Here is a 12,473-nt window from a genome sequence, read left to right as displayed (position 1 = left end):
ATCCGGGATGTGGTTGGACAATATTTCAAGATACGGGATTATTTCTCAATCCTTGGCTCCTGGTTGGGAGGTTGAAGTAATTATGAAGGAGCTTTTCCAAATAACACAAAGGCGAAAGCCTTAATCTTTTCAGTGGCCGTTCTTTTAGAATCGCAACTATACCGATTGCATGAAACTTTCACCGAAGCTGTGCTAAGGTTCCAGGTAACATAAGAGCACAAAGTTGTGCCGGACCTGTAGTCCATTGGGTACAGTTATTATAAAACTCCGGAGCGGTGGCTTTGTCCTTATTTATGCAAAAGTTCATAATGTCTTTATTTAATAAATAAAGCAAGCTTAAAAGGGAAAAGTATTGAATTATTATATTATTATATTATTTACTTTAATTTAAGTATCTTAATAGAAGTATATTACTTAAAATAGATATATGAAAGTAAATAATTTAAGCTTAAATATATAATATATCTTAATATATAGAGTTTTATATTTTATTAATATTATAATATAAGGTACGAATCTTCTTTACTATATTATTTTATTGTTTTATAAAGTAAAGATTTTAAGTAGTAGTATTAAATAAACTAACATATAAATACAAGAAGGTAATATAAAATATGTTAGAGTTAATTTAAAAGTATTAGCTACAGGAAAAGCTGAATGACATTAGCAGAGCTTAGCTTAGTAAACTAAGAAACCTATCTCCTGCTTCCGTAACCATCTCATTCGCATCAAAATCCCATATTCGTCTTTGGTGTTCGACAAGCTCTGCCCTACATTTGTGAGAGTCTCGACCAGTCTTGGGATTTCTCCACTGATAAAGGTCCCCGATATCGCGAGATCCCTGCACAAGCCACTGGGATCTCTCGAGGCGCACATTACTGTAGGCCTGGAAAGCAGCCGAGATAGCTTTGGTCCTACTATGTGCGCCCTCCTCATTGATGTGGTCCAAGGCTAGATCTAACGTGGTAGCCAGGACGAGGGCGTCCTCTACGCCCATACAGGCACCAGCGCCGAGGAAAGGCGTGGTGGCGTGAGCAGCATCTCCAGCTATACAAACACGGCCTTTGGCGTAAGTAGATACAGGATACTCGGCCGTGTCGAATAGAGCCCATTTTGTAAGATTTTCTGGCAGTCTCTGAATAATATTTTGGATGGATGGGCTCCAGTCAGAAACATAACCGCTCAACTCATCCCTTGTCGCTGCTGCTGTCATCTTTTCACTTTCCCATTCTCCTGGTTCGTGGATAAATATCGCAATGTTGAGAAAGGTCCAGTGAGCTACCTTTAAACCAGTCAGTGGATTAGTACAAGCAAGCCATCAAAAGCACGTAAGAAATGTCTTACAGGATATGAAACGATAGCCACTGAAGGTCCCATGTGCGTGCATTGATTCATTCCCTTGTCGTGGCCAAGGGCAGTTACAGCATCTGCAATAGGTACAAGAGCTCTATATGCAACCTTATGAGAAAAGTGCGCCTGCGAGGATAAATTGTCGAGGCCCGCCAATAGTTGCCGGGTTCGCGAGCGGACCCCGTCACACCCAATTACTGGACTACATTAGAAGAGCTGCCTCTGCCTCTATACGTAGATGCATATGAAAGAACTCACCACCATCGACCTCGTATATGCTTTTGTCAGAAAATGTGAGAGTAACCTTGTCGTTGCTGCCTTCGTCTTGCAAGTCTTTCAATTGTTTGCCCAGCTTGATCGAGCCGGCGGGTAGCATACTGGCCATCTCATGTAACAAATGAGATCTGAGGCACCCTTTATAATCCAGATCTCTTGCTGATACCTCAAAAAGTAAGGAGTCCTTGGATTCTGCTTCTTCTTGCGTGGTAGGGTTGAAACCATCCCAATAACGATTGCACGGATGGCGGTTGACCTCTCCGATACGATCGAGGGCTTCCAACAAGCGAGGATCTAGTCGCTCCAGGCACTCACGGGCGACACCGGTGAATGCAAAACCAGCACTGAATTCAGTAAGCTCTTGAGCTTGCTCAAAGACGGTGACCTCAATTCCACGTTTCAACAGTCCTATCGCTACCATCAAACCTACAATACCCCCTCCTATCACTGCGATTTCGAATGATCTCTCCGTCTTCTTCGCAACAGAGTCATACTGCGTGTTACTCATGTTCACGGTCGTTTTGTATGGATAGCGGATGATTAGAAGATTCTTCAACCAAAAGGAAAGTTAAGTGCGGTAATCTGATTCATAATATGCTGAAAAGCGTTGCGAGCAGAGGTACAAATAACTATTGTTCCCAACTTCATGGTATGCGTAATGTCGAGTTTTGTATCAATGTTTCATTGTAGCAAGCATGCCAGCGATCTTCTTAGCGACTTACGGAATATTATATCGGAGTTTTGTTTAGCAGCGACATCGTATATCATATCGTTACATGCAATTTTTCTCTCATACCCAAATCATCTCTTTATCCGTATCACATCAATTTTAACCATGACGAAGACAGTTCTGATTACCGGTTGCAGCGCTGGAGGCCTTGGTCATGCTTTGGCTGAAGAGTTTCACAAACTTGGCTATCATGTCATCGCCACAGCACGCGATACAAAAAAGATTGGCCCTTTTGCAACCAAACCCAACGTCGACATCTTCCCTCTGGACGTCACATTGCCTGAATCGATCTCGGATCTTCTTGCGAAGATACAAGCCCAGGGAATCAAACTGGATATTCTTGTCAATAATGCTGGCTGCGCCTCTTTTAGCCCTTTAGTACACTCGGATATTAATGACGCCAAAGCTTTGTATGATGTAAACGTGTGGGGTTCTCTGCGAGTCACGCAGGCATTCATACCGCTATTAGTAAGCACTCAAGGAGTGATATTGAACATCGCGTCTATGGCTGGAGCCGTTCCTCTAGCATGGCAGGGAAAGTGCGTCTATCAATTCATCATTCAATAACTAATGTCATTGGATATAGGCATTTACAATAGCTCCAAAGCTGCTATGACCTTCATCTCCGAGACCTTGAAGATTGAGCTCGAACCTCTGGGGGTCCGAGTACTGACAGCTATGGTTGGCGCTATCAATACTGAAATCTATGATGGCTGCGATGTGGTACTCCCAACTGACTCCTGGTATAAACCGATTGAGAGCATAATTCGAAGACAGGCCAAGGGAGAATTGCAACTACCTAACAACGAGGCAGTGGAGGTCACAGCAGCGTCCATTGTCAGAGATACGCTTAGTGGGCGGAGGGGAAAGATCTGGCGTGGTGGGGAAGCGGGCATAGCTAGTGTTGGCTCGTGGCTCTTTCCGACTTGGCTTGTTGAATCTATTCTGCATAGAAACAGAGGCTTATCTGCACTTCGGAAGGCACATAGGCAAACTTAGAACTTTACGTTGATAGAGTTTATGAGACTTTACTTTATTTTTTATATTATTAAAGTGGCAAACTTCTAACTAAACTTAATAAGATAGTTATAATAATTAAGTAATATCTTTTAAGTTCAGGACTTAATGTTACGGACTTTTAGGCAAAAGATGGCCTTAAGTAAAGTTTTAAAGTATCCATCTAAGAGGGCGCGTTCTGTCATGCTTGTCGGATAAATATTCCCTTGAAATAAAACTTAACTCCAGTAAGACTACTAAACAACGCTTTAATTCTATAATAATAATATTTAACATATTTATGGTCCTAATAATTTCTATACAGCCCAAAAAGCCAAGTCTGATTACACACTCCCCAATTATCTTCTAATTAATTTGTTAAACCACATTATGGCCTGTATCAATTTAGGAACAACGCGCTTTGGCTCACGATGGAAATTTCAGTTGTCGCGCCATCGACAGTCTACCTGCAAACCAGAAGCAAAAGCAAGAATGCCACAAAGCACAAAAAAGCAATCGCCATCTTGCCGAACAGTTCTTTTTACGATCTCAGAGGCTTATCAAGCTACATCAATTAGGTAAGGAGATTTAATTCATTATTAAGATAATATAAACATACTAATATTAAATACCTAGAGTACCTATAATGTTTATATTTTAGAGATGTATTATAATCTTAGATATAAATAATTCCTCATAACTTTATATCAATAACTCTCTAAATTCTTTGAGACTAATAAGTATTACGCTTTGCCAAGACATCGCCAAAAGTGCTCGGAGTAGCTTCCATAGCCATTGGGGGGTTTTGAAACTCCCACTTGCCCTGAAGAGCAACATTGCACCAAGACAGCCATAGGTACTCGCGCCAGCCAGCTCTCCCTTTGGCGTTCTTTGATGCCTGTAGCTCTTTATGAAGATCTTCAGCACTCCCGTCTTTGACTAATTCCACCGCGACGCCCGTCACCCTTTCGTATTCCACCGCCAGCTCTTCAAGAGTGTTCACCCCGGACTGAAACTTGAAGATGCCTCCGTTACCAGCCACCACATCAGGCTGCTTCAGAAGCTCAATAGTCCACGCAGCGGCATCATCCATCGGAGTCCATGGGATCTTCCTCTTGTGCAGATCCCCCCAGTAATGAAGCTTTGCTGACTTGCCATCCGACTCAAAGGGCCCCATTCCTGGCAGAAGCAGATAATCAGCGAAGAAGCCTGTAATGATATACGCTGGCTTGATCGGACTCGTGGCTGCAGCATGATCGAGGAATGCCAGGACGCTGTTGTATAGTTCGAAGTCGCCAAAATTAATTGACGACCAGTTACTATTCCAGGTCGGTGCCACAAACGTTTTGACGCCTGCTCTTTCGGCTGCGCGAAGGAGCAAGAGGCACCCGTCGAGGTTCAGCACGGGATCGGCTTGGTACGCGCAAATCACTGCATCTACACCAGTAACGGCGCGGTCAAGGGCGGGTATATCGTAGTAGTTATCGCTCTGGATAAAAGACTCCAGTTGCTCCGCCATTGTGGTGGTAAGCTTTCTTGGGCTTCGTCCCAATCCTCGAACCTGCATTCTGTTGTCAAGGGCAGCCTGAGCCAGACGCTGGCCAAGCAGGCCTGTAATACCGACAATTAACAGCAAGGACATCTCAAGATGTGTAATTTTACTTAAATCTGATAAAGATATTAAATAACTTTTAGGTATTACTTATAGTCTTTATATACTTTATAGTTATATTTAACTGTTTAAAAAGAATGATAATTAAAGGATTATATTGTTTAACTAAATATTTTATTCTCTTATAAACTTAATATAGTTTAAAAATAAATTAATAAAAATACAAAATAATTTATAAAATAATATAATTATTTAAAGCTTAAAGTAAAGATATTAATATTAATTATCTTTAATTAATATAAAAACTAATTAAACTTTAAATTTATTTTTCGTTTTTTAACCTTATAAAGCTATACTTTAGTATCTCTCTTTTTTACTCTATCTTATAGCTTATTATAGCAGTAAAGACTGTAAAAATGGCTTCTTTTCTTCTTTTTACATTTACAACTCTAAAAGGGCTTGTCCAGTCCTACCTGTATGTATAAAGCCTCTCTTCATGTCTCTAAAATTAACTCTTAGCTATTCCAGTCTTAACATCATTATAATTTTATGCTCAATTCAGGTTGCAAAGAGATTGAACTTAGATGACCCTCTCGTCCTTAACATTCTCCGCTCTGTCTATGTGGCAAGCAATCTTGCAATTGCAACACTATGGGCAATGGTATTTGCTTCTATTGAAAACAAGAGTGAGTTTTCACCGGCAACCTAAAAGGAGTTACTTACATTTAATAGACGACAAATCCGAAGTGCAACTAAGTGATAAGAAAGGTCGCCCGATTACAACTACTGTATACAAACATGACAGAAGCCTGTTGTTCAATGCTGTTCGGAAACAGATCTTTGGAATTCTTGTTGCTGTCATTATGCATTTCTACCTCGGGTTGAGGGGAGCAATGGTTACGCAAAGCATTCTCCCATTAAAGCTCGCTTTTCAGAATAATTTAGTCAGGATTTATGTGGTCCAGGGCGATTTAAAGGATAACATTAATCGGCCTTATAAGTAAAGATATAATATACTCCACCTTAAGCTCATAAAAGTTGTGCTATGGGGATAAGCGTTACATGTAATTATGCCATAGTAAATTGCCAGGTATGCTCATTGCTAAGACATCTTAGTTAAATGCTAACAAGTGAGTTTAATGTATTATTTGTAGTTAAGAACTATAGTATAAAGTATTGGTATGCCTTAATAAACTTGGTGATATATAGCTTCTAATAGAGGTCTTAGTGATGTAGAGTAATAAATGTATTAGAATAATGTGTGAAAACCTCTAGATATTAATATTATGTATCTACACATCAAGTTTGAGCCAGCCAATTCCGGGTCTCTTCCCTACCTCGGTTTTGGTCCAAACTTGCAATTGCTTCAGCGCCCCTTGAATCTTTTCGCAATCACTGCTGTCAGGAGGATCTCGACCCATGCCAATTTCACGAATCTGGCTACCCGCTAGGGCAAGCGAAATATGGTGCACCTCTAAAAACGGTTGTATGGGTCTGATAGCGGCCGTGATGGCCCCAGAAAGAATGTCCCTTGGCAAGTAGGGCTCTTGTGCTGCAGCACGCGCTAAGCCTACTCCGTCAACTGTAGCGATTCCGCTCACCATACCAGCACTAGTACGAAAGCCTCCTGACGTATAGGACCTTGTCTTGTCGAGTACAGGTATAATTGACTTTGCAAATTCGAGAAAAAAGCCCTCTCTAGTAGTGGTGCTCAGAGCTTTCTTTTCGAAGTGGAGTACTTCAAAGGTTCCTCCGGTCAATTCGATAAAGTCAAATTGGGCATCACTCAGTGCTTTGCAAAGAGTCACTGCGTCTTCTCCAGTGAAGCCATTCTCCTGAAACTCGGTACTGTTGACCTTGATGCCCAGGATAAAATTGGGCGATACTTTGGCTTTGATAGCTCTCATAATCTCTAGAATCAAACGTGTACGGTTATATAGACTTCCTCCGTACTCGTCAGTGCGATTGTTGGTGGACGGGGAGAGGAATGCCGATAGCAAAAAGCCGTGAGCTGCGTGTAATTGAACACCAGAAAAACCGGCTTGTTCGAGGTACCAAGCTGCATGGGCAAAGCTTTCGATCACGTCTGACAAGTCGGCCTTTGTAGCCTCGCGGGGTTTGGCAAAAGTCATGCCCCACTTTGGCTCTGATCAGGACTTAAGTCAGCTTGTGATAAATTTCGAAACCGACCAAGGTTGTATCGGCGGCATTTGGAGAACTTCAAAGGGACATACCCAACGCGATAGGGGATGCGGAGATTGTCTCCGCTGATACCCTAGCATCAACTTGCCTGCCCACATGAACTATTTGTCCAAGGATCAAAGAGCCATGAGCAGTTGCAGCTGCGGCAGCTTGTTTCAGACGTTCAAATCGTAGGTCCCCTGGAATCGGCTGATGCTCCTTGCCGATGACAATATTGCCACGGTTGTACAGGCGAGCATCAATATCAATTTGGCCTGTGACTATGACACCCCAATCACCTTCCCCGAACCTGTAGAGCAATAATAAGTTTCTTTCTTGACCGAATTGCGCATGAAAATCAATACCGTTTGTAAAGGTTGGCGTATTGTTCCGTGGCAATACCAATATGTTCTGGCTCATCAGCACTCCAAGTCGCCAAAGACTCAGCCATGGCGCTTTTCATGAAGCGATTCTTGGCAATCCGCCTTGAAAAGTTGAACTCCAAGGGTTTCGCGAGCGCCGAGACGTCGCATGTTTCTTGTTGCTGCCAGCGATTTGCCATTGCTTAGTGGGGGACAGTAATCAAAAGATGATATGCCTGTATCAAGAATGAGAGTAGATGAAAACAGAAGGGCATTTGGTGAACCGTTGGATACCTCTTATACAAGGGTTGTACACTCAATTCTCTAAATTCTTAACATAACTCCGAGTACAGCTGTATAATGTAAGTAGATTATTTATTCTCCTGAAGCGTTTTATAGTTTATTTTATAGCTACTAATAACTAAAAAATCTGGGACTTAGATAAATAGGATTCTTAAATAGAGAAGATAGATTATCCAGGGCAGAAAGCATCTTTAAAACACTTAAGACTAAGTACTACGTCCTGGGTTGACATGGACACACCAGCTTACCCCATCCAACCCGAAAAGTATCATATCACAAGTGTCGCAATGGTTCCCTCACAACAAGACATATTTTGTTCCTCGCGCCATATCGATTGTATTCTGCCCGATGAGTCTCTTTTACTCCCGCGCCTTCTTTGCCTTCACGGCGGTGGTACCAATGCACTCATTTTCCATGCTCAATGCCGAGCAATATGAGCCCGCCTCGACAAGACATTTCGATTTGTTTTTATAAATGCACCCTACTTTAGTCATCCTGGGCCAGACGTTGAATCTGTTTATGCTGAATGGATTCCGTTTCGTAGCTGGAAACGACCTGGGTACGTCTTTGACAACGATTCGTCTCAGTTCTCTTTTACGGACGAGGAAGAGATTAAGAAAATCGACCAGTGTCTCGCTACAGCCATGAAGAGAGACGATGAGGCTGGAGGTAGGGGTCCTTGGGTTGGTCTCTTGGGCTTCAGTCAAGGAGCCAACATGGCAGCCAGCTTGCTGCGGAGACAACAGACCCGGAAGAAGGATGCTCAGTTGGGAGAACCGACCGCAGCTGTGTTAGAGGCAAATTTTCGCTTTGCCGTACTAATGGCAGGCTGCGGGCCATTGCTATGGATGCGATATGATGTAACGGGTGACGAGCTTGAGCGTGAAACGTACCAGCGTCTCTATTTGCCAACCCTTCATGTTCATGGATTAAGGGATGAGAGAATAGCCAAGCATAGAGAGTTAGTCCAGTTTTGCCGAGCAGATACGGCCCGGGTACTTGAGTGGGATGGAGATCATCGTATACCAATCAAGTCGGCAGATGTGGCAGAATTAGTTGATGGGATTATTCTTACTGCTAAGGAAACAGGAGTATTTCTAAAGTAGTGAGAACGTTTCTAAATTTTTATCTTAAGAGGTCTAGATAATTGCTTTCATTCCGGACAAACGTTAATTCAGCAACATATTTACTCCGAGTCTAACGATGTGCTAAATTTCCCCACTGTCTTTTTGTCAGATACTTATCTGCTAAAGCTCCTTTGCCCCTTCACAGATTGAACTATTACAAGTTTGACTTCAACTCTAATACCTCCATTATTATGTCTGGTTCTCAAAAGCTGCTTGGAAAGCATGTCTTGGTTATAGGCGGCACAAGTGGAATCGGTCGAGGTGTTGCCCTGGCCGCAATCCGTGACGCTGCTCATGTCACCGTTGTTGGCTCGTCACAGGCCACAGCTGACAAGGCCGTCAACTACATCAAGTCAGAGTTTCCAGAGGCCAAAGTATCTGGATACAGCTGTGATCTAGACGTGGAAAGCCTTGAAGTTGACCTAGAGGCACTTTTCGATAAGATCGATCCTGTAGACCACATTGTCACGACGGCCGCCAACTCCCACCCGCACCCGACATCGATTCAGACTATAACAGTTCAATACCTCCGACTGGCGAACAGGAAATTGCAGGCCATGGTAATTTTGGCAAAAGTTGCTTCGCGACGCCTTCCTGCAAGCCGATATTCCAGTCTGACATTTACTTCGGGGAGCATCGCAGATCAGCCCCAGCCTGGATGCAGTGTTCTTGCATACATAGCCCAAGGAATGTTAGGCTTCGTTCGTGGTCTGGCCTTGGATATGAAGCCTGTGCGAGTTAATCTTGTCAAGCCCGGCTACGTCCTAGGCACGGGGTTGTGGTCGCAGATTCCAGAAGAGCAAAAGTCGAATCTGCGTGATACACTGGCCAACAAGAACCCAACTGCTAGTGAAGGTTTGGTGGAGGATGTTTCTGAAGCATACATATATTTGATGAAGGATGGAAACTGCACTGGAGAAGTTGTCAGCACCAGGAGTGGGCAACACTTAGTCTAGAAGGATGTAGCTTTTGCGGAGAGTTTTATCTATCCTCTAAAAGGCTACCAAGCATTCACAGATCTGAGTGACACTATGATATACTAGTGAAGGATCAACAGAAAGTAATTTGTCATGCCAAGATCTTTAAACACTAACTCATACAAAGACCTGTGATGAGGTTGAGAGGTTAAAAGAGGCTTCAGCTCCCAGGCCACAAAGGTAAAGAACACCGAAATCATACAAGGAACAATTACGGTTAAAAGCTTCATTTTGATATAATAGGCTCATAGATAATAGAACTCAGTAAGGCTATTGTGATTATTTGTTCTGTAAGCATATACTAGTTGGATATGTCTGAAATGTCTTTGTCTAGTGGATATGACACTTGACAGTTGACAGAAACAAGTTTGGGCTTGCTACAAGGTCAGAGATACTGATTTAAACCTCCCGACTATCCTATACCCATAAAACGAATAGGATTGCCGCAGGGCTCTGATTGAAATCACACAGGAGCAAGGAGCACAGCTTAAGCCTACTTAGACTCAAGCTTGACCAAAAGTGCCCTCAGCAAGATTACAAGATCCTCTGTAGGCTCCTGTTGCTGATTCTTGGGTGACGCCTGGTTCTTCTCAAAGTTGACGCCCAGTGCGCGATAGTTGAGGCTTTTGACATTTCCAGATGCATCCAATTCGAAGATAAACTCATCAAGTGACTTATAGCCGTACCCACGCCTATCCAGCGTCCCAAGTGTTGGACAGGTGCCTTGCTCCCAAATCAAACCAGATTCAATTGTCTCGACTTCTTCCTCAGTCAGAGTGCTTGTGATGGATCTCCAGGCCTCCCGGTCCTTGGTCTTTAGATTGGAGGGGTACAGTCGAATGCGGGCTGGCTTGCCGAAAGGATCCACCAACAAGTTCGTTCCTCGAACTGTGAGTTCAGTCAAGGACAGACCTGGGCCATGATCAAGTTCAATTCTCAAAGTTGAGTTGCTCGCAGGGTCCGAGTAAATACCGCCGTATCGAATAAGAGCGTCATCTTTAGCAGCTTGTTCCAAAGGAGGAACCATGCGTTCAATGAAGCGAGAGCCAAAATGCTGCAAGAGACTCTCTGTCGCTTCGTGAAGGGGTCCCGCTACGAGGATTGTTAAGACAAGGTCGTAGTCGGGCACAAGGATGAGAGCTGCCTGATAGCCGGGAAGGTGTCCTGACTTGTAGTTGGCGGGTATGATTCTTCCATCCCCTGTAATGTTCTTGGTACGCATGATTTCCCATGAATAACCGACCATGACGCCGCTAGAATCAGTGAAGGCGACAGGGCTCAGCCACTTTCGTGTCGTTACGGGATCCAACAGCTTATACTCGAGAATCGCGTTTCCGAAGGCCAAGAGATCCTTTGTGTTGGAATAGAACCCCCCAGATCTTCGTCTATTAGCATGAAAAGGTTGACTGAAGGAGGAACGGTAAAGTACATACGGATTCTCAAAGCCGAGGTCTAAGCCCCAGCTGGTATGATTCACAGCGATAGCGCCGTACGAGACATCAGGCGCAGCACCGGTTGTAGTGTTTGTCATGCCGAGAGGACCCAAGATATTCTGCTGGATAAAAGTGTCGTAGGGCGCCTTGGACACTACCTCAACAACAAGACTTAGTAGGAAAATTCCAATGTTGGAGTAGACAGGTGCAGTTCCCGGAGCAAAGACTGGATGTCGAACACCAAAGTCGCGGAAGAAGTCGGCACGCGTGCATCGCGGTAGAGTCTCAGGGTTCAGGCCAGTCACAGCACACGGTGGGAAAGACTTTTCATCAAGTGCCTGGAATGCTGGGCCAAGGTCAAAGGGAACCGCAGCGAGGTCGACGGCATCTAGGACATAATCTTAGCATGAATGTGAGTGTTGGGGCATGGCATACTGACATTCGGCAGCGATCCCACTCATATGAGATGCTAGCATCCCAATCGTGATATGCTCCCAGTCAACAGTTGTGATGGCATCCGGGGCCTCGGCAACTCTGATAGATCGTAGCTCGGGTAGATACTTGATGACTGGATCCTCGAGGCTGACTCCAAGTCGAAGAAGGGCGAGAACGGGGAATAGCTTAGAAACGCTAGACACACGGTAGACCGTTTCCTCATCGATAGCAGCTACTCCACTAGTGTTTAATCCGCCGATGGGATAGATGTGGTGGGATATGAAGGGTGTCTCCTCGTGGAGGGACTTGGCAGCTACAGAAATAGCAGTGTTGGGATACCAAGTCTCAGACACGAGTTTGAGGGCAGCGAAAAGATCATCAATGGCCTCTTTGATATGCGGGCTAGTACTAGGAGATTTGGCGGCAGGAAGAACGGGTCCCGGGGGAGGACAGTACCACGCATTAGCCAACGGAAGAGCGAGCCATGCTAGGCTGACACCTTGCAAAGCCACCTTCTTAATCAACATGCTGATTATTGAGTAAATTGATAGTAATATTAGAGAACAAGAAACAAGGTAAAAGGATGAAGAAATCAATCGTTTCAGGAGATTGGTCTTCATTTTGACTACTTAGCATTCTAGAGATGTCCAGTGTGTTGAATAAACTTTTCGTTTGATTGGCCCGGGCTTGG

General features: G+C 43.9%; 7 protein-coding genes; 3 read left to right on the top strand and 4 right to left on the bottom strand.

Annotated features, from left to right (window-relative positions):
* Positions 1-673: 673 nt before the first annotated feature.
* FFUJ_12073 (related to salicylate 1-monooxygenase) lies at positions 674-2,134 on the bottom strand (the record flags this gene model as incomplete). XM_023571044.1 has 3 exons in its annotated part: positions 674-1,282; positions 1,345-1,547; positions 1,609-2,134. 3 exons carry the CDS (start codon positions 2,132-2,134, stop codon positions 674-676), a joined length of 1,338 nt encoding a protein of 445 aa, XP_023438060.1.
* A 327-nt stretch (positions 2,135-2,461) lies between these two features.
* On the top strand, positions 2,462-3,355 carry FFUJ_12072 (related to 1-acyldihydroxyacetone-phosphate reductase; the record flags this gene model as incomplete). XM_023571043.1 has 2 exons in its annotated part: positions 2,462-2,895; positions 2,956-3,355. The coding sequence occupies 2 exons, from the start codon at positions 2,462-2,464 to the stop codon at positions 3,353-3,355; spliced, it is 834 nt and encodes a 277-aa protein (XP_023438059.1).
* Positions 3,356-4,085: 730 nt separating this feature from the next.
* On the bottom strand, positions 4,086-4,994 carry FFUJ_12071 (uncharacterized protein; the record flags this gene model as incomplete). Its single annotated transcript, XM_023571042.1, has 1 exon — positions 4,086-4,994. One exon carries the CDS (start codon positions 4,992-4,994, stop codon positions 4,086-4,088), a length of 909 nt encoding a protein of 302 aa, XP_023438058.1.
* A 386-nt stretch (positions 4,995-5,380) lies between these two features.
* Positions 5,381-5,968, top strand: FFUJ_14929 (uncharacterized protein; the record flags this gene model as incomplete). XM_023571041.1 has 3 exons in its annotated part: positions 5,381-5,439; positions 5,493-5,650; positions 5,697-5,968. The coding sequence occupies 3 exons, from the start codon at positions 5,381-5,383 to the stop codon at positions 5,966-5,968; spliced, it is 489 nt and encodes a 162-aa protein (XP_023438149.1).
* A 288-nt stretch (positions 5,969-6,256) lies between these two features.
* On the bottom strand, positions 6,257-7,707 carry FFUJ_12070 (related to NADH oxidase; the record flags this gene model as incomplete). XM_023571039.1 has 3 exons in its annotated part: positions 6,257-7,110; positions 7,199-7,455; positions 7,511-7,707. 3 exons carry the CDS (start codon positions 7,705-7,707, stop codon positions 6,257-6,259), a joined length of 1,308 nt encoding a protein of 435 aa, XP_023438057.1.
* A 1,421-nt stretch (positions 7,708-9,128) lies between these two features.
* On the top strand, positions 9,129-9,893 carry FFUJ_12069 (related to verA protein; the record flags this gene model as incomplete). Its single annotated transcript, XM_023571038.1, has 1 exon — positions 9,129-9,893. One exon carries the CDS (start codon positions 9,129-9,131, stop codon positions 9,891-9,893), a length of 765 nt encoding a protein of 254 aa, XP_023438056.1.
* Positions 9,894-10,407: 514 nt separating this feature from the next.
* On the bottom strand, positions 10,408-12,309 carry FFUJ_12068 (uncharacterized protein; the record flags this gene model as incomplete). XM_023571037.1 has 3 exons in its annotated part: positions 10,408-11,293; positions 11,348-11,735; positions 11,787-12,309. The coding sequence occupies 3 exons, from the start codon at positions 12,307-12,309 to the stop codon at positions 10,408-10,410; spliced, it is 1,797 nt and encodes a 598-aa protein (XP_023438055.1).
* Between the last annotated feature and the right edge of the window lie 164 nt (positions 12,310-12,473).

Source organism: Fusarium fujikuroi, chromosome FFUJ_chr11, assembly GCF_900079805.1.
Source record: "Fusarium fujikuroi IMI 58289 draft genome, chromosome FFUJ_chr11".
NCBI lineage: Eukaryota > Fungi > Ascomycota > Sordariomycetes > Hypocreales > Nectriaceae > Fusarium > Fusarium fujikuroi.
Note: the sequence above shows the minus strand (reverse complement) of the source record. Positions and strands in the feature narration are given on the sequence as shown.